The sequence below is a fragment of the Erinaceus europaeus genome, chromosome 9 (genome assembly GCF_950295315.1).
Source record: "Erinaceus europaeus chromosome 9, mEriEur2.1, whole genome shotgun sequence".
NCBI lineage: Eukaryota > Metazoa > Chordata > Mammalia > Eulipotyphla > Erinaceidae > Erinaceus > Erinaceus europaeus.
The window spans coordinates 123,436,662-123,457,250 of NC_080170.1; the positions used below are offsets into that span (position 1 = coordinate 123,436,662).

The 20,589-nt window shown below is 46.7% G+C and overlaps 1 protein-coding gene across 4 annotated transcripts in view; it reads left to right on the forward strand.

Moving 5' to 3' along the window:
* DYRK1A (dual specificity tyrosine phosphorylation regulated kinase 1A) overlaps positions 1-20,229 on the forward strand; it is a 131,552-nt gene extending 111,323 nt beyond the window's left edge. For all 4 annotated transcript variants that reach the window (XM_060198694.1, XM_060198692.1, XM_060198693.1 and 1 more), the window contains 6 exons: positions 1,300-1,586; positions 4,272-4,418; positions 5,776-5,916; positions 13,766-14,072; positions 14,433-14,557; positions 16,821-20,229. In XM_060198694.1, coding sequence (XP_060054677.1) covers positions 1,300-1,586; positions 4,272-4,418; positions 5,776-5,916; positions 13,766-14,072; positions 14,433-14,557; positions 16,821-17,444 — 1,631 coding nt within the window. In that variant the 3' untranslated portion in view covers positions 17,445-20,229. The remainder of the gene's footprint in view (positions 1-1,299; positions 1,587-4,271; positions 4,419-5,775; positions 5,917-13,765; positions 14,073-14,432; positions 14,558-16,820) is intronic.
* Positions 20,230-20,589: the final 360 nt, after the last annotated feature.

Sequence of the window (20,589 nt, forward strand, 5' to 3'; positions counted from 1 at the left end):
GTTTATTTGCCCAGAAGAAAAGGGAAGCACCAGTGAAGCCTGAGACTCAGCAGGCAGGCCGTGCCTATGAAGCAGGCTTCAGAGCAGGCTGCCAGGCACAGCATCGCTACAAGCCAGAGGTGCCTCCAGCAGGGAGAGCTGGAAGGAAGCCGTGAAGTAGGACTTCCGGGAAGTAGAAGAAGCCTGCTTCCTATAAGGAAGGACACTTGCCAGTGGTGTCAGCTCCTCATTCCTGTTTTCACACCTGATTTCCTTTTTTTTGTTATTACTAGTTTTCCCATTTGTTGCCCTGGTTTTACTGTCGTTGTTACTGATGTCGTCATCATTAGATAGGACAGAGAGAAATGGAGAGAGGAGGGGAAGACAGAGGGAGAAAGACGGACACCTGCAGACCTGCTTCACTATTAGTGAAGTGACTCCCCTTCAGGTGGGGAGCCGGGGGCTCGAACCGGGATCCTTGAGCTTTGCGCCATGTGCACTTCACCTGCTGCGCTACCACCCGACCCCACTGATTTCCTTTTTAAAAGAAAAAAGGCATGCTGGCTGCACTTCCTATAGTATATTGCTTACTGCCGAGCACTGTGCCTGTTTGATTCTCTGGTGGTTAGCGGATTAAAGAATGTGCTCTGTGCCAGGGGATAGCTTGCCCAGTTCAGCACACGCTTCACCACTGCACGAGGACCTGGCTCAAGCCTCTAGCATCACACGGGAGCAGCGAGCATGACAGGTGCTGTGGGGTCTCAGCTTGACTGTTGTCGTGTCCCCCCCCCCCCTTAAAAAAAAGAAAAGGGGGAGTCGGGCTGTAGCGCAGCGGGTTAAGCGCAGGTGGCGCAAAGCACAAGGACCGGCATAAGGATCCCGGTTCCAACCCCGGCTCCCCACCTGCAGGGGAGTTGCTTCACAGGCGGTGAAGCAGGTCTGCAGGTGTCTGTCTGTCTCTCCTCCTCTCTGTCTTCCCCTCCTCTCTCCATTTCTCTCTGTCCTATCCAACAACGACGACAACAATAATAACTACAACAATAAAACAACAAGGGCAACAAAAGGGAATAAATAAATAAAATAAATATTTTTAAAAAAAAGAAAAGAAAGGAGGAATCTGCCGTGGGAGGTGGAATTGGGCAGGCCTGACGGCCCAGTGCGCCAGGAGGCCAAGAACGTGTGGCGAGCTCTGAGTTTGGTGTTTACCCCACATTTGACATTGTGCTGTTGCTGACTGTTTCAGGTGCATGGATCACATCACTCCTTTTATTGGCCTGTGCAATCTTAATGAATCTCTTTTTTTTTTTTCTCCTCTTGCAGTACATTTGAAACGCCACTTTATGTTTCGAAACCATCTCTGTTTAGTTTTTGAAATGCTGTCCTACAACCTCTACGACTTGCTGAGGAACACCAATTTTCGAGGTGTCTCTTTGAACCTAACAAGGAAATTTGCACAGCAGATGTGCACTGCACTGCTCTTCCTCGCAACTCCAGAACTTAGTATCATTCACTGTGACCTCAAGCCTGAGAACATCCTTCTGTGCAACCCCAAACGCAGTGCCATCAAGATCGTTGACTTTGGCAGTTCTTGCCAGTTGGGGCAGAGGGTGAGTGTGCTCTAGCGCTTGGGAATTTAGAGACAGTGCGGGCAGATGTTTTTGAAGTGCTTTTAATGTGTATACTCTTCGGAAGTGATTGCAGGGTAGTCAGCATTAAAACGTAGCTTTTGAACCACTTGTGTTCATAACCTAGCTGGGGAAATGCCTTTCAGTATGCAAACAGAAATCCTTTGAGTTAGAGGAGACTGTCTTTTCAGAGAGGATTTTCTACAATTGTAGAAATGCTAAAAGACTTTCCTAGAAGAGAGGAAAGGAGCTAAGTGAATTAAATACTGAGTGACTTATAAATACATTTCCCAAATGAAAGTTTGTGTTTTTTAAAATAGATTTGAGGACATTCAATACTCAGATAGCCCATGCTATGAAATGTTGGTGGTTCAAGATAAGATATTTTTCTTCAAAAGTATGGGTAAAGGTGCGTGTGGTCTTGTATTATATATGGTGGTAGTGTGGAAATTCTAGTTATTGAACAGTTTTTTTTTAAAATAAAGTATCTTCTTTATTATTGGATAGCGACAGAGAAATTGAGCGGGGGGAGATAGAGAGACAGAGAGATACCTGCAGCCCTGCTTCACCACTCACGAACCTTTCCCTTCCTGCAGGTGGAGACCAGGGCCTTGAACCTGGCTTCTTGTGCACTGTAACGTGTGCGCTTAACCAGGTGCGCCATCACCGGGTCCCAGATTGTTTTTGATAAACAAGATTATTTATTTATTTATTTATTTATTTATTTATTTATTTATTTATTTTTCTGCATAAATTCTGACATGTGCCCCAGGTGGCAGTTTCAGACTGCTAACTGTGGCCCCGTCCGTCCCTAGCAGTAAAGAAATGTAGGAGAGCAGACATTTCCTCTGTTCCGTCCGGCACTCTGAAAGCTGCAAATAGCATGTTCTGCGCACAAAAGAGGCTACTGGTTTAAAAAAAAATACTGAGATATAGTTTGTCACGCAGGATAGATAGAGTATATTGTGAATGAAAAACGCAGGGCCATCTTTAGAGTCATTTGAATAGAATTTAGACTAGGAGAAACTTTCTCTATTTAGAAAAAAATCATTTGTTCTATCCTGATGCCAGCTGCTACTTACTGTCAGTCTCCAGCTAAACTAGGATCGCAGCTGCTTTTAGCTCTTTGAGTTTGTAGCTCTGCGAATGTTTCAGAATTATGTGGGGACCTCTAAGATGCTCATGCCGTAGCCTGCCTGCCGTGAATCTCGGTGGGGGTGGGGGGTCAAAGCCCTGTGGGCTTCCCAAACATCCCTCTGAGAGGCTTCCAGTGGGCGGCCTTGTAGAGGACCCGGCCGCTGCTGTAGCCGTCCTGGCCAGGTAGGTCCTCGCACCAGCGGGGAAGCTAGAGAGGGTCATGCAGTCGGACCCTTGGACCGGAGCACTTGCTGATCCTTTCTTCTCCTAAGCGTTTAGGAATGTAGCACCAGGCTAGGGCTAGGGAGACAGCCTGGCGCCGCTGCAAAAAGACTCTTGTAGGAACCCGAGGTTCTGGTGGTCCCGGGCTCAGTCCCCAGCACCACTGTAAGGCAGAGCTCAGCTGCCCTGCGAGCTCTGTGTAGCTCTCTTTTGTAAACAGATAAACAAAACAAATGCAGCGCCTCTTCTTGCAGCATCTCGGGCTTCCTTCTCCCTCAGGAGACCTGTTTGGAGGCGCGGGATGACTTTTGGGACTTGTCTGGAGTTGCCGGTGGCAGCCTCAGAAGTTTCTGTGAGACAAGTTTCTGTGAGCTCCCTGCCATTGCCTGCCTGGCCTGAGAGTTGAGGTTAGTTAGGAGGGTAGTCTTGCTTTCTAAAACTTGAACGCTTTCTTTGCTTTAGTGGTATTTCTACAAGTAAAATTTGTGACCACTAAGTGAAGGTGAATTGGTATCTCAAGTAGATATTCTTACATCACTTACAGCATTAAAAAAATCATTTCAAGATTTTTTTTTCTTGAGAAGCCTTAGGATTGAGATCCTGGTAAGAGAGGCAGCGAACTGGTTAGTCAGATGTGATTCCTGTTTTAATTTTGCTTTTTAATTGCCACCAGGGTTATCGCTGGAGCTGGAGGGTGGTGCTTGCACTGCAGATCCACTACTCCCGGCACGTGTGCCCCCCTCCCTTCTATTTTAATAGGACAGAGAGAAATTGAGAGGTGAGAGGGAGAGAGAAATACAGACACCTGCAGCCCTGCTGCACCTCTTCTGAAGTTTCTCCCCTCCAGGTGGGAAGTGGGGGCTTGAACCCAGGTCCTTGCACCTGGTAATGTGTGCATTTAACCCAGTGTGCCACTGCCTGCACTGCCCCAAACCTAATTTTTTTATCTTGATGTTTGCAGAATTTATTGTTAAGACTAGTATGGGACAGATAGGTGCTTGAATACTACTTTGAAGAGGTTATTTGACTCCCAGTGCTGAATTACACTTACTCCGCAGGTTACTCTAAGTACAGTTTAGCCACTAGATTCATGGTAAGGCAGATGTTAGCTGTGTAGGAAAGATGAATGGAAAGACCAGTTATTCTCAGAAGACATCATTGAAGATACGTCATGATTATCAATCAGGGTTGGGGTGAATGACAGGCCTCGGATTTGATGTTTCACATTTCTGTGAATAGTAGATCAGTGTCGAGCACGATGCAGCAAAGATTATTTTGGAATTAATAACGCTTTGAAATGTATTTCAGATCTACCAGTATATTCAGAGTCGCTTCTACCGGTCTCCAGAGGTGCTGCTGGGAATGCCTTACGACCTGGCTATCGACATGTGGTCCCTCGGGTGTATTCTGGTCGAAATGCACACTGGAGAACCCCTGTTCAGTGGAGCCAATGAGGTACATGATAGCAGCTTTCAGAATAGTTTCCACAGATGCTTGCTGCTTCTTACCTACTGACAGCATGTTCTGAAAGTTGTTTTTAGGGAAAGCTTTCTACTCACCAACATTATTACTCAAATGTCACTGTTAACTTTTGTCACTGTTAACTGTTCTTGTTTTTTTAAAGCTACATAAAAGTGAGTTTAGAATTGAGATGGGAAGTGAGATTTTTCTAGATCTGTTAATGAGGTTTAATAGATTAGAAATGTTAGGTATTTTGGTTTAAATTTTCAGATTTACGTTTAGTAATGGCAAAAGATAAGGCGGGTCTGAGGAAGTCACTAAACGCAGTGTAAGCACTGCCCTGATTTTGATCATGTGACTTGGGACTAAAGAAATGGTCAGGTGCTGCTGGTGGTGCACGTGCTACAGTTAAAAAAAATAAAGGAAAGAAAGAAAAGAAGTCATCAGTAGGGCTGATGGTTATTCAGTCTGAAAAAGTTGTTAAATTCAGTGAGTGAGTGAGTGTGTGTGTGTGAGAGGGGGGGGGGGGAAATAATGTTGCCCTGTCGGTATCTTTCATTAGGATCAGCTGAAACTTCACCGGCTTCGGTGATTAGCTGAAAGACCCCGCACTCCTGCTGCGTTTGTTCTTGCTCTCTCCTAGCCCGGCACACAGCCTTCACTGCGTAACTGCGGCTGACGCGAGGGCTTTGGCATTTGTTCATTCCTTGTCTGTCTGCTGTGCTTTGTCCCCAGACACACAGTGTGACTTCTTCCCTCAGGTTGCCTTCAGGTCTTTCTCTGAGGCCACCATTTCTTAGCAGCCTTTCATGACACTCAATTGTAATTCGGACTGCTGGCTTCTCAGTCTCCACCCCTTTTGGGTTTTCTCCACAGTTATAAGGTGTCATCTGCCATAATATATTTGAGGCTCCCCCTCCACTGTTATGTAAATTTCTTTTGGGAAAGGATTTTTGTTTTGTCTACTGCTGTGTTCTAGTGAACGTGCCATTTAGACACTTGGTATTGAAGTGAATGAGTCTGCGCTTAAACACTTGACTGGGGTCATCCATGAAAGTAATCATCAATTAAAACAATAAAGCAGTTAAAAAACCAGAACTCGACTTACCCCGTCTTTCCTTTCTTGTTGATTGGTGTGTCCATGGCCTCTTGACAACACACAGACTTGTGTGTGTGCGCAGTTGTCTGCCCTCCGCTCTGTGGGCTTTGGATTTCCTGGTCATGGCAGGAGTGCCTGGGCCCCGTGAGATACCACGTGCATGGCTGGCTGGCTGGGTGTATGGACGGACACACAGAATAATGCGGTACCCAGAAGAAACTATAGGACTTTTTGCTTTTATTTTCAATGCAGGTTGATCAGATGAACAAAATAGTGGAAGTTCTGGGTATTCCACCTGCTCATATTCTTGACCAAGCACCAAAAGCAAGAAAGTTTTTTGAGAAGTTGCCGGATGGCAGTTGGAACTTAAAGAAGACCAAAGATGGAAAACGGGTAAAGTAGGAGGCCATTATTTTGAAGGGCCTCTGCAATTCCTTCCTTCCTTCCTTCCTTCCTTCCTTCCTTCCTTCCTTCCTTCCTTCCTTCCTTCCTTCTTTCTGCCTCTGTTTATACTTACTTGAAATGGGTTTTGCGTTTAAGAAGTCCTTCGACAGCATCTGGTTTGTGTTGACCTAAACTATAGAGCGCTAGCTGAGTGGGCCAGTTCTCTTTTAGCCTCCACTTTGAAATCTCTGCCTTCCTTTTTATTTGTTTTTAAATGTCTTTACTGGGGGATTAATGTTTTACAGTCGACAGTAAATACAATAGTTTGCACATGTGTAACATTCCACGTGACAGTACAACCCCTCCAGGTCCTCCTTTGCCAGCCTGTCCCAGGACCTGAACCTCCCACCCCACCCCAGGGTCTTTTATTTGGTGCAACACACCAGCTCCAGTCCAGGTTCTGCTGAGTGTTTTCTCTTCTGATACTGTTTTTCAACTTTCGCCTGTGAGTGAGGTCATCCCATATTCGTCCTTCTGTTTCTGACTTATCTCACTTGACATGATGTTTTTGAGCTCCATCCAAGATGGGCTGAAAACAGTGAAGTCACCATTATCGATCGCCGAGTAGTGTTCCTTTGTGTATCTAGACCACAACTGGTTCAGCAGCTCACCTGTTGTTGGACACCTGGGTCGCTTCCAGGTTTGTGCTTTCCTTTTGAGACAGAAGCAGCCCAGCCACACCTCCTCTAGAGCGCAGACTCATCTGTTTCTCAGCACCAGTTAGTGCCACCCAGCGCACACTGCTGCACATGCGCACATTTGAAGCTGCAGTCGCGGTGCCTGGCTGGCTTCCTTACGTTCCCATCCTGCAGGTGGCAGGGCAGGATCTTGGACTTAAAAACAGCGCCAAGATGGAGCGGGGCCTTTGATAATTTCAGGTACTGGAATTAGATCAGTTAGAGTAAATAAATGATGGCAGCTTTGCACTGGACTCACAATGTTGTTTTATATGTTTGAAAATGATTTCATTATCGAAATCCAGTCTTAGCATCCTAGTTAGTATGAAAGGAAATATATGAGTACGCTATATGATCTAAAGTATTTATTACTTTGATATGTAACCTGATCAATCAATAGACCAGCTTCTTGTGGTTCTAATAGATCAGTTTCTTGTGGTTGTAATAATTGGTTTTTTTAAAATAATCACTTGAGAAATTTAATTTTTGCTACCGTTTTTATTTTGGCCTGACATGTCGGCGATGCTGCCGCCAGGTGTCATTTGTAGTGAACTGAAGGTGGCACAGCCTTTGCTTTAATTCCTCCGCACACAGCAGTTTGCCCGTAGCATTTCCGGAGTTACGTGAGCGTGTCTTTCACAGCCGACGCACGGCGTATTGCATTCTGACTGCCCCTTTAACGTGGTACAGTCTCGTGGCAACTCATGAATGTCTTTCCCCCAGAAAGGAGGGATTAAAAAGCCATGTAGACGTCCTGGTTCTTTGCCTCGGACCACAGAGCTCTGTACTTTGAGCTGCTTTTCTCACTGGACCAGCCCACAGCCTGGGAATGCTCAAGCTCCCATGTCTTGGAGTTGCCCTTCTGAAAACTGAAGTCTGCTCTCTTAGCCTGCACTTCGTACATATGAACAAACTATAGATTTTATGCAATTCAGTAACAGACTTAAGACGTCTTTTTTTTTTTTTTAAATTTCAATGTAATTATTTTTTATTTATTATAAAGAACATATCTCCAGATCAAGGAATATAGACCTCATGACCTAGCGGGGCAAGGGAGATGATTTTTTTTTAATTTAATTTTTTATTTATAAAAAGGAAACACTGACAAAACTATAGGATAAGAGGGGTACAGCTTTGCCCAATTCCTACCACCAGAACTCCATATCCCATCCCCTCCCTTGATAGCTTTCCTATTCTTTAACCCTCTGGAAGTATGGACCCAAGGTCATTGTGGGATGCAGAAGGTGGAAGGTCTGGCTTCTGTAATTGCTTCCCCGCCGAACATGGGCATTGACAGGTGGATCCATACTCCCAGCCTGCCTCTCTCTTTCCCTAGTGGGGCAGGGCTCTGGGGAAGCGGGGCTCCAGGACACATTGGGGGGGGTCGTCTGACCAGGGAAGTCTGGTCGGCATCATGGTAGCATTTGGAACCTGGTGGTTGACAAGAGAGTTAACATACAAAGCCAAACAAATTGTTGATCAATCATGGACCTAAAGGCTAGAATAGTGGAGATGAAGTGTTGGGGAGTCCTCCATTTTGTAGATAGCTAGTCGGCATATTTTAGTTAAATTCCAAAGGGCCTGTGGCTATACTAGTTTTCTTTTTTTTTTTTTCTTCCCCTTTTTCCTTTTGCTTCTGAGCCTGAAATCTGATATGCCAGTGGATCCAAGTTATTGTCTGGGGAGATGATGTCATGGCTGGGGAAAGGACCAGGAAGCTGGATCAGGGAAGAGAGTAGCTCCCAAATATGGGAAAGGGGTATAAATATTATTGACTGTAAGCCCCATCGATTTGATGTGATTTGGGGCCCATAATTAGCTTAGGAGCCCATGTGACCTCTGCATCCCTCTAGATCTGAGCTCACATTCTGTGGTCATGAGTAGGAACATTCCAAGCTGCCCCCATATAGACCCATCTTCCTCAGGTGTAGCATAGAGTCTGTTGTCCAGCCTCCCTTCAGAGGATGGAACATTCTCTACCATTGTTGATCCAAGTTGAGGGCAAGGTCCTGTGGGGGGCCCACAAAGGGGGTCTGTTTTGTTGTTCCTGATAGAAATCACCTGTAACAATGGAGAGAGGGATTTATTCGAGGTCTAGGCCCATCAAGTTTGTTTGGGAAGCTCGGGACTCCCCGATTCCCTGATAAGGGCCCCAGCTGATGGAGTGGTCTGATAGTGACTATAAGGAGTCATTGGGAAAGTATGCCAAAGATGTTATTTTTAAAAAATGTAAAATAATTGCTTCTCTTTAAATAAATACATTTTGTCCCCCAGCCCCCCACCTGCAGTGGGGGTTGCTTTACAGGAGCGGTGGATTTACAGTGCAGGCACCGAGCCCTAGCCATAACCCCGGAGGCACAAACAAAAAACAAATACATTTTGCAACAACTAAAAATCAAACCTGTCACCAGATGATTATGTGGAAGCATGTGACAGGGATTTTAAGTATAAATAGATGTGCATGTACTATCATCATGGGGTATCTGCGTCTGTCTTTCTCCCTTTCTTTCTCCCTTTCTTTCTCTCTCTTTCTTTCTTTCTTTCTTTCTTTCTTTCTTTCTTTCTTTCTTTCTTTCTTTCTTTCTTTCTTTCTTCCTTTCTTTCTTTCTTTCTTTCTTTCTTTCTTTCTTTCTTTCTTCCCTCCATTGGTTTTATATGGTGGTGCAGGGCATTGGAACTGTGACTTGGAACCTCAGACATGACAATCTGTTTGCATAACTGTTGTGCTAGCTGACTCCACCCTAGACTTTAAACCCTCATTCATTCTTCAGGAGTCCTTTCTAGCTTTGCAGTACTGACTGATGTGCTGCGTTTCTCTTCTGCTTGATAAGATAGGGAGGGGGCAGCAAGACTCCAAATGATGCTGTTTTCTTAGAGCATAGTTTCTTTAAAGATTTTAAAGTTTTATTTATTTATGTACTCCCTTTTGTTGCCCTTGTTGTTTTATTGTTGTAGTTATTACTGTCGTTGTTGCTGGATAGGACAGAGAGAAATGGAGCGAGGAGGGGAAGACAGAGGGGGAGAGAAAGACAGACACCTGCAGACCTGCTTCACCGCCTGTGAAGCGACTCCCCTGCAGGTGGGGAGCCGGGGGCTCGAATCGGGATCCTTAAGCCGGTCCTTGCGCTTTGCGCCACGTGCGCTTAACCCGCTGTGCTACTGCCTGACTCCCAGAGCATAATTTTTAAAATAGATTCTTATTAGTGATTTAATAACGGTTTACTGACCCTAAGATGACAGGGGTAGAGTTCTGTACCACACGCCCTATCAGAGTTCTCTGTGGCCCGCCGCCCCAATAGCCATCATACATTTCACAAAGTCTCACTGGCAGTTTGACTGTATCCTTCCTACCCCCATCCCCCAAATTCATGTGTTTCTATTTCTTTTATTGTATATATGAACGAAGGCATCCCATAGCTTTCTTTCAGAGAAATGCATGTCATTTGATAATTTCAATCATAATTGGCACTCTCAAGATATACTCTGTGTCATATGAAAAATAACATCTCCAGTCTTGAGAAGAAAGTAAACTGGAAAGCCACTGCAAAGTGGCTGGTAAGCACGGTTGCAGAATGGACTGTTAACTCATGGGAGAAGAAATGTGGCGAATAAAAATGTGCATGCTGGCGTGGGAGGAGACACTACAGCGGCTGTTCAGAGACTCTCATGACCGAGGCTCTAGGCGCAGTCCCCTGCACCACCATAAGCCAGAGTTGTGAGGCGCCCTGGTTAAAAAAAACAACAAAACCAACCAACCAACCAAACAAACAAAAACCCCAACATACATGCTTGCTAGAGGGAGAGGTCGGCAGAACTGGACGTGCTGGTTAATCGAAGTGGAGGGGCAAATAAGAGCTGGTGCTGACAGGAGCTTGCCAAAGAATACCAGACAGATACAAGGAGACTCCCTCCCTCCCTCCCTCCCTCCCTCCCTCCCTTCCTTCCCCTCCCTCCTTCCTAGTTTTATTAGGTAGGGTAGAGAGAAATGGAGAGAGAGAGAGAGACACACACACCTGCAGACCTGCTTCACTTGAAGTGGACCCCCGGTTGGTAAGGGGCAGGGGCCCCAACTTGAGTCCTTACGCTTGGTAAAATGTGCTTAGCTGGGTGTGCCGCCCACTACCTGGCCCTTCTGTGGCTGTCTTTTCAGTAGGTCTTGCAAAGGCAGGTCTGGCCATGAAATGATCCTCTAGTTTTGTATATCGGTATCCAGATACTGGGGTTATTTCTCTAAGGCCACTGTGTAGAAGAGCTCCCAGGTCATAGGGTAGTCCATATCCTTAGCTTCCTCAGAGAGCCTCGGGTCACCCCACAGTGCCAGTTCACACTCTCATAGCATAGTGACACCGCTCTACCTTTCCGTGAGGTCCGTGTTGGGATGGACCCAGTGCTGTGCATATGCAGTGTGGCCTGTTTCTCCGGGACAGATGATGTCGACCATCTCTTCGCCAACTTAGTAGCCATCAGTATGGCACCTTTTGGTCTCTCTCTAAACTTGGTGTTTCTTTCTATTTATTCAAGTCTTGAATTTCTCTCACTGCTGTTTTATAGTTTTTATTCTGGAAGTTTCACACTGTGCTCATTTAACTCCTAGGATTTTATTAGTTTTGATTTTCTTGGTTGTTTGTATGATAATATTATTTCTGATTTTCATTGCTAATGTGCAGTAGTAAGGTTAACTGATTTTGTATATTGACCCTGGTATCTTAAGACCCTGGTAAGGGCAGGGGTAGATAGTATAATGGTTATCCAAAGAGACTCATACTGAGGCTCCAAAGTCCCAGGTTCAGTCCCCTGCACCACCATAAGCCCATAAGCCAGAGCTGACTAGTGCTCTGGTTAAAAAAAAAAAAAAAAAGACCATGGTAAAATTTTCTATTCATTCTAATATGATGTTGATTTCTTTTATTAAAGACATATTTGTTTATTTTTTGAATTTGCTAACAGAGAAACTGAGAGGAGGGAAAGAGGTAGATACTTGCCACACTGCTTCACTGCTCATGAAGCTGTTGGTGGGGACCAGGGGCTTGAACCTTGGTCCTTGTGCATGCTAATATGTGCGATTAAGCAGACGCGCCCTGCCTGGTGGCCGTGAGCTTTTGTGTGGTTTCTTTTCTATTAATGAAAGTTAAGTGATCTCTGTGAATAAAGCTTTAGTCTGTATGCGTTTGTTGGCCTGTTTCTATTACACTGATTGGCTTTCGTGTTGATAGTTAAGCGTGGAGCTGAATCTCTGCTTGCTGCCCCTCTCTGTACAGGAAAAGCACAGTCGTTCCATGCGGAGTGTGGTCTGGGCTGCATCTCTCTAGCCTTACGTTGAGTCGAAGTGGCCTGCTACTTTATTGAAAGCACAGGGGCTCTTGAATGTTGTTTCTTATTTTCCTACATCTGTAGAGATGAACACAGGTTGTTGTATCCCCCCCCCCATTGTGTGATAAAATTCAATAATTGATTTGGATAATGTTAAACCCCAACTCAGGATATCCCTTGCTTGTCTTAGACGTGCATCATGCGCAGAGATTACTGCTGTTTTTTGGGGGTGCTGTTTCTTTGTCATTAGAGATTTTGTCTAAAATCAAGATTTTGGGGAGTTGGGCTGTAGTGCAGCGGGTTAAGTGCAGGTGGCGCAAAGCACAAGGACCGGCATAAGGATCCCGGTTCGAACCCCGGCTCCCCACCTGCAGGGGAGTCGCTTCACAAGCGGTGAAGCAGGTCTGCAGGTGTCTAGCTTTCTCTCCTCCTCTCTGTCTTCCCCTCCTCTCTCCATTTCTCTCTGTCCTATCCAACAACAATAATAACTACAACAATAAAACAACAAGGGCAACAAAAGGGAATAAATAAATAAAATAAATATATAAAAAAAAATAAAATAAAATCAAGATTTTGGTCTTGGGATTATATTGGTTTCAGGAAACTTTTTGGAAAGTGAACTTCCTTGATTTTTCTGAATGAGTTTAAGATTACATTATTTATTTTGTGAATACTCAGAGTTTGTTGGCTGTTATTAGAAAGTTACTGAGTAGCTCAGGGTTGTTTCTTTCCAGGGGTTATCTGATTAATCTTAAGTAACCAGCTTTTGGTTTTATTAATTTTTTTTACCAACTTTTTTAGTCTGATTTTTGTTTTATTGATTTTTTTTGCTCTTTGTTATTTCTTTTTGTTCTCTTTAGGTTGACTTTGGTTTTTCTAGCTTGTAGGGCTGAATCACATACTGAAATTTTTCCTAATAGCATTTACTGATACAAGTTCCTTCTTTTTAAAAGATTTCTATTATGTTTATTTATTTATTGGATAGAGACAGCCAAAAATTGAGATGGAAGGGGATGACGGGGGAGAGAGAGAGAGAGAGAGAGAGACCTGCAGCACTGCTCCCCCACTGCAGATAGGGACTGGGGGCTTGAACCCAGGTCCTTGCACATGGTAACATGTGCGCTCAACCAGGTGCCCCACTACCCAGGTCCTGATGTAATTTCCTTCTAATCTGTATCCACCCATCACTGTTGCCTAATTCTCAGGATTTGCTTTATGAACTAGCACCTGGTCTGCTTTGATGACCTTTTCAGTTGTGAAAGAAGGTGTATTTGCTTGCAGTCCCTCTGCAGATGTCAGCGTAGGTCAAGCTGTTTGATACTGTCCTTCCTTCCGTCTTCCATGGTGCGTGTGTCTCGCATCTGGCTATGTGTGTCATCAGCAGAGAACTGTCAATGGATAAACCCCCAGTGGCGGTCTTGGACTTGTCTTCATCTCTTTAGTTGCTTGATGTTTCCTGAAGTTCTCTTAGTAGGCATATCCCCATTTGGGATTGCTACGAACTTGGGGCAAGTGGGCTTGGAACCTGATGCTCTCACCTCCCTGCCTCTCAGAGCAGCATTGTCTTAGCTCTTTGTCTGACGCCCCCATGAGTCGCTGGCCTTGGCTGGTCTTCAGAACACTCACTTTTGGCCTCAGAAGTATGAAGTGTTTCTCTGTCTGCAACGCTCTTGGAATAGTAGTCTATGAAAGGCCAGAGGACGGAATTCTGAGATGTTCCTTACTGAAGGCCTCCGCACATTTGAGATGAGCTGATAGGGACTTGAACGTACCCCGTCAGGTAAAAGCCCCTGTCTCTTCCTTTTGCTCAGGAGTATAAGCCACCAGGAACCCGGAAACTTCACACTATTCTTGGAGTGGAAACAGGAGGACCTGGTGGGCGCCGGGCTGGGGAGTCGGGTCATACGGTAGCCGACTACTTGAAGTTCAAAGACCTCATTTTAAGGATGCTCGATTACGACCCCAAGACTCGGATCCAGCCCTACTACGCCCTGCAGCACAGCTTTTTCAAGAAAACAGCTGACGAAGGCACCAACACAAGCAACAGCGTGTCCACCAGCCCCGCGATGGAGCAGTCCCAGTCGTCGGGCACCACCTCCAGCACCTCTTCCAGCTCAGGTCTGTGCACAGCGGGCTGGGGAGGGAGCCCGCAGCCATCCTGCCACTTGCCCCGCTCTTCGCTCTTCGCTCTTCGCACATGGCACGGCGCTCACCTCCCCCGGGCTGCAGCAGGGCGCTGTGCGGCTGTGCAGAGAGCAAACTGTCATTGGTCACTCGAGACAGAGTGACTCAGTTGTTCGCTAACTGGAGCGGGTTTCTGTACGCTTGCGTTCCTGGCCCTGGGCGCTCGGTGCACCTTTCGTCTGGGGGCTGGTGTGCCGGCAGTCGAGGCAGGTGAACAGAGCCCATCTCCGTGAGCGCCGAGTGGCAGCCTGGGCCCGGGCGCCTGGACGCTCACGCTGTCTTGTGCCTCCTCAGGTGGATCATCGGGGACGAGCAACAGCGGGAGAGCCAGGTCGGACCCGACACACCAGCACCGGCACAGCGGCGGCCACTTCACTGCCGCCGTGCAGGCCATGGACTGCGAGACCCACAGCCCCCAGGTCAGTGCCCCGATCCCTGCCCACCTCGCATGGGGCTCGGCCCTCGGCCAGCGGGGACGGCTGCGTGCGAGGCGTTGTGGCGTGGCTGCAAGGAAAGCGGCAAGCACGTCCCGTTGTGCTGTAATCTTAGCCTCCGCTCACTCTGCTCTTGGTTCTGAGGTCAGCTTTTTTTAAAATACCAGAGCACTGCTTATGGTGGTGTGGGGGATCGAACCTGGCACTTTGGAGTCTCAAGCATGAGACTTGGCTCTGTTCATATAACCACTATACTGTCTCCCCTGCCCAAGGCTAGTTTCTTTCAGTTTGCCTTATTTACATGTGTGAAAGAGAATTTTGCATGAAACCGAAGGAAAGAGGGGGGGGGGCGGTACCCGGAGCACCGCCCTGCGGTCACACCCCCAGCCGCGGGCAGACATGCCTAGCACTGCCTTTCTCTTCCTAAGCTTCCAGAGGAAAGCTTCTGTTAGGTCATGAAAAACAAAATTGGACTGCTGAAGAAGTCATGACTTTTAATTGTGTAGAAAGACACCTCGAGGGCCGCAGCTGGTGGTCACGTAGCCACGTTGTCACCTGCCCCTTCTTTGTTCAGGGGACTCTGTTAGCTCAAGCCAAGTGCCTGGGAGGTGGGGTGGGGGGCGCTAGTACCTTTGACCTTCCTACCCCGCACCCCCACTCGGATCAGTGTAGACCTCTGCGTCACAGCCACCAGCCCGTGTGCTGTGCCCAGGGCCTCCCTGCCTTTCTGCTCCTGCAGCGCCTTTCTCTGCAGGCGGGGCGGCCCTGAGTGATGTGGGCTTGGCTGCTCCTCTTCCCCATCCCCATCTTTTTCCTTCTTTGTTTTCTTTCCTCACTTACTTCCTCAGCCTGGAACGGAACTCCCTCTTCTCTTGGTTCTGGTAACTACTGTTTGTGCTTTAAGCCTTCGAATTAGATATCATTACTCCCAGAAGCTTATCCTAGTTCTTGAGACCAGTCTGCCTTTTTCCTCCTCTCCCCCCCCCTCTTTCCAGTGATGGTAAATACTTTGAACACAGAAAAATGGACCAAAAGTAGCCCATGACGATGTTCTCACTACCTGTGTTTAACAGAAGTTAGCATGTTGCTTTACTTGCCTCAAGCCCTTTTTCATTTAATTTTTGAGTTGTTAGTATACTCGTGTGGTTTAAGATGAAGGACTGAATGACCAGTCTTCCCTTCTCATGTTCTCGAGCCGTCTAACTGCTATCTATCCAGGCAGAAGGGAGCAGTGAGATGTTGACCAGAAGGCACTACCGCATGACCCTCTGGCAGAGCCAGACTGGCCGCAGGGAAGGGGTGGAGCGGCCCTTCGTGTGCTGGGAGTTGTTGTTCAAGGATCTTAAACTGAATTGGGTTTTTTTGTTTTGTTTTGTTTTGTTTTGTTTTTTTGCCTCCAGGGTTATTGCTGGGGCTTGGTAGGAATCCACTGCTCCTGGAGGCCATTTTTCCTAATTTTGCTGCCCTTGTTGCTGTAGTTGTTGTTGTTGTTGGCTAAGACAGGTAGGAATCGAGAGAGGAGGGAGAAGACGGGGGGAAAGAAAGACCTGCAGACCTGCTTCACTGCTTATGAAGCGAAGCGACCCGTCCCAGCAGGTGGGGGCTGGGGGCTGGGGGCTGGAACTGGGATCCTTACCCCCTGAATCGGGGTTATTTGTAAGGATGATTGTTGCTATTCTTTGGAGACTGGCTTTGGACAGTGCAAAGATGCAAACTGGCGGGTGTTTTAGTTGGCTCAAGATGACAGTGGTCAGAGCAGTGGAGTGATGTCGGTAGAGATGGAGAGAGGAGCCGGAGGAAGCCGTGGTCGGGATCTGTTTTGAAGAGGAACTCAGTAATATTTGCTCATGATTTGGATGCAGGAAACACTGGCTGGCTGGCTGGCTGGGTTTAGAAGCTCTTTTATTGCCCCCCCCCAAAAAAAAACAAAATTCTTTTTGGACCTGCCAGAAGTGCTTGTCCTCTGGCCTTTTCCAGAGAAAGTTTGTTAGCGTCTGGCAGGAACAGCACTCCTGCTTCATGCCACTGGACGGACAGGGTCCTGTGAGATGCTTAGCCTGCTTATGGGACCAGCTTGCTCAAAATGGCGGCTTCCATAACGCGTTACTTTTTAGTGTAGAACTTACTTGAAACCAGATGGTTCAAGACCCCACCCCTTCTCTCTGATGAGAGAGCCGGGGCTTAGCCTTTGTTTGAAGAGGAAGCCGAGAGTCAGTCTTCTGAATCCATCTTGGCCTCTGCTCTCCAGGTGCGCCAGCAGTTCCCGGCTCCCCTCGGCTGGTCGGGCACTGAAGCGCCTACACAAGTCACTGTTGAAACTCATCCCGTTCAAGAAACAACCTTTCATGTAGCCCCTCAACAGAATGCGTTGCATCATCACCATGGAAACAGCTCCCATCACCACCACCACCACCACCATCACCACCACCACCACCATGGACAAGCAGCCTTGGGTAACCGGACCAGGCCAAGGGTCTACAACTCTCCGACGAATAGCTCCTCTACCCAGGATTCCATGGAGGTTGGCCACAGTCACCACTCCATGACATCCCTGTCTTCCTCAACTACTTCTTCCTCCACATCCTCCTCCTCGACTGGTAATCAAGGCAACCAGGCCTACCAGAACCGCCCAGTGGCTGCTAACACCTTGGACTTTGGACAGAACGGAGCTATGGACGTGAATTTAACCGTCTACTCCAATCCCCGCCAAGAGACTGGCATAGCTGGACATCCAACATACCAGTTCTCTGCTAACACAGGTCCTGCACATTACGTGACTGAAGGCCACCTGGCAGTGAGGCAAGGCGCCGACAGGGAAGAGTCCCCCATGACGGGCGTCTGTGTGCAGCAGAGTCCTGTAGCTAGCTCGTGACTAAATCGAAACTTGAGTTTGTTTCTTGTGTGTTTTTATAGAAGTGGTGTTTTTTTTCCCAAAAAACAAAGTGCAAAAGCTGCTTGAATCAGAAGGAGATTAACACACTGAACCGCTACAGAGGGCAAAGCTGACTTTTTTTTTTTTAACTTGAAAAGATTGCAAAGGGACAATGAAGTTTTAACAGAGCCATGTCCAAACCCGTCTTCACGGCTAGCTCAGAGGTGCCCCCCCCCCCCCATTTCACCTTGCCGCATCCCAGTCCACAGTGGGGGTTTTGTCTTTCTGTTCCACAGAACTTAACGTTCCCATGTTAGTCTTGGTCATTTGCCAACTCATTTTTTTTTTTAAAGGCACTGCACATAATTTGCATCAAGGGCCCCGTGGGGTGTTTTTCCCTTTCTTTTGGTTTTTCTTCTTTCCCCTCCCCCCCTTTTTGGTTTTGCTTTGATTCGGGTGGGGGATGGGAAGCTTGGGGGTTTTCAGTCCTCTACACACACCTGGGCACGGCAGTGCAGTACTGTCAGGAAGAGGGGCCTCCGGCTCACAGACAGCCTGCAGCCGTGTGGAAGGGACGGTTGCGGTGGCGTCGTGAGGCCCAGTGAGCACGCCGAGCGGCGGCGGGGTCAGGGCTCTCCTGTGAACCTGCTGAGGAAGGAGCAGAGCAGCAGCTGCGGGGCCTGTGGCTCCTGTGGGCGAGGCCGCGGGGAGAGAGGAGCGGAACTTGACTGGTCTCCTGACCACGGTGCACTGAGAAGCGATCAACGGGTCAGGCCCGGCCAGGCCCGGGGAGGTCTGAGCGGTGGTCTTTGGGATAACTTTGGCCTTATGGACCTGGACTCGAATTAGAAGAGCCTACCATTTCAGATGCAATCACTCTCGGACACGCTTTTGCAGACAGTCCTTAATGCTGAAAACGCAGAGAATGGGTAATTCAAGAGGCCTTTCTTTTCAAAGAGACTTGTGACCCACTAATTGTAAGGCATTGCAAGGTCACTTTGCGTGTGTCATAAAGTTGACTCCCTTATTGGTTGAAGGTCACAGAAGCAGTGGTTTGCTTTGATGGAAATAGCTACAGCTGTGTCCTTTCCTGCTTTTTTTTTTTTCTTTCTTTTTTTTCTTTTTTCTTTTTTTCTCGGCACGTGGTATCCCCACCATTTCTTCTGCACAAAGATGTCTTCTGTTCATCCTGAACATTTTTAAAAAAAAAGAAACGCAGAATTTTATGTGACTGCTTTTTTTGCCTCACAATTATGCTGTGAATTTTACAAAAATTTATTTTCTTTTTTGATAATTTATTGTACCAAAGCTGTTTTTATAGCACATAGATGTCTGTAACCAATAATGTAGCAGTTCTGCACTTTGACACAAGGTGTAACTAGACCATTTTTAAATGTCAGTTGAAAATTATGGCTGTACTATTGCTGAAACAAAACTGGAACTGTTGTTGAATCCATAGCCAATGCATTTACAGCAGTCTGTGTACTGAACATAATAGATTGACATCTAACTCACGATTTCAACACCTGTTACATTCTCGATGTGTTCAGGCTTCTGAAGGGAAAGGACACTGGGTCCAGAAGCTGTGGAGCCGGCAGTCGGTTCTTGTATTCCCGATTAACCCACTTGTAAACCAACATGTCCAGGACCTGGGCAGGAGGAAAGCAGAACTTGCGAGGCCCCGAAGTGAACAGGCTGGCGGTTAGTACCTGGTGCCTAGTCTCGAGATTATGCTGCCTTAATGTAACACAGTCTGGCAGTCGCTAAATTTGTGTTCCCGTTTTAAATTGTCCAGTTTTAGGGTATTAGTCTTTTGAGCGGTTGAATTTGGGAGAATGAGGAGACATGACTTTTAGCTGTCCAGGATCAAAAAGAAGCCTAGAGAAGATGCAGTATCTACCTCTGCCGACAACCCTGTTCAGAACAGCTCAGCAGAACACCACGTTACTCTACTGGTCAATCCCATGTGGCTGACAAGGTCGATTTTCTCCCTCCCTTCCTTCCTTCCTTCCCTCCCTCCCTCCCTCCCTCCCTCCCTTCCCTTCCTTCTTTCCCTCCTTCTTCTGTTTTCCTTTTTCTGAACAAAAGGTTTTTATATGTAAGCAGTGACAGAAGAAAGGCTTAAAAAAAAACTATGTGAATGTGAATGGAAACTTAGAAATAACTGTTTTTATAAAGCACAGATTTTCTTTTGTTGTTCATCAGGAAGTCCATATTTATTTTGTAATTAAATGTCAAGCCTGTGGGTGACCTTCGAACTTGGTAGTTCATGGAGGTTCACAGTCAATAAAAGGATGCCATCTGGAGTACAAAGCACTCTCAGCAGTCACTCACTAGTTACCTGCTATTAAGGAACACCACGTGAAGACGCCATAGGGTCAGGCCATTTCTTCCCCCCCCCCCCCCCCCCGTGCTGGTTGCCACATCTTAGCAAGCACCAAAAAAAAGAAAGAAAAAGAAAAAAGAAAAAAAAAGAAGCACCCCCCCCCCCAAACAAAACCAGTTTTTAAACCGCTATCTACATACAGGAATCATAAACTCCAATATGCCTCTGCATACTGTGTTACGTTACAGTCCAGTTTTGTGTGCTTTACTACACGGTTTGGTTACAGGACTTCTGTGCATTGTAAACTTAAACAGCATGGAAAAGGTTAAATACCTGTGTGCAGATTGTAAGATCTGGTCCGGACTTGCTGTGTATATTGTAACGTTAAATGAAAAAAAGAATCCCCTTTGTATTATAGTCATGCGGTCTTATGTATGATAAACAGTTGAATAATTTGTCCTCAGACTCTTTACTATGCTTTTTTTAAAGTTTGCAAAAAATGTAAAGATAGTTAAGCAAAACAAACAACAACTTCCTACGCAGTTTCGGTTGATCCCGGTATGGATCTAGTAGGTGTACCGAGTCTAAGTTTAGTCAGACGGGTAGCAAGGAAAGCAATCATCAGATCCACACAGGCTTCAGAATTCTCCGAGCGAATGCTGCAGAATGCTTACCAGATCACTCGGAGGGTCAGTTCATAATGATCCATAGGCACGAGGACTGTTCCCAGTGTCTCTGACTCAGAAGGCGAGGCTTTTTCCTGTGCAGGAGGGGTGCGGAAATTCCGAGCGGCCTGGAGGCCGGAGGAAGCACTGTAGT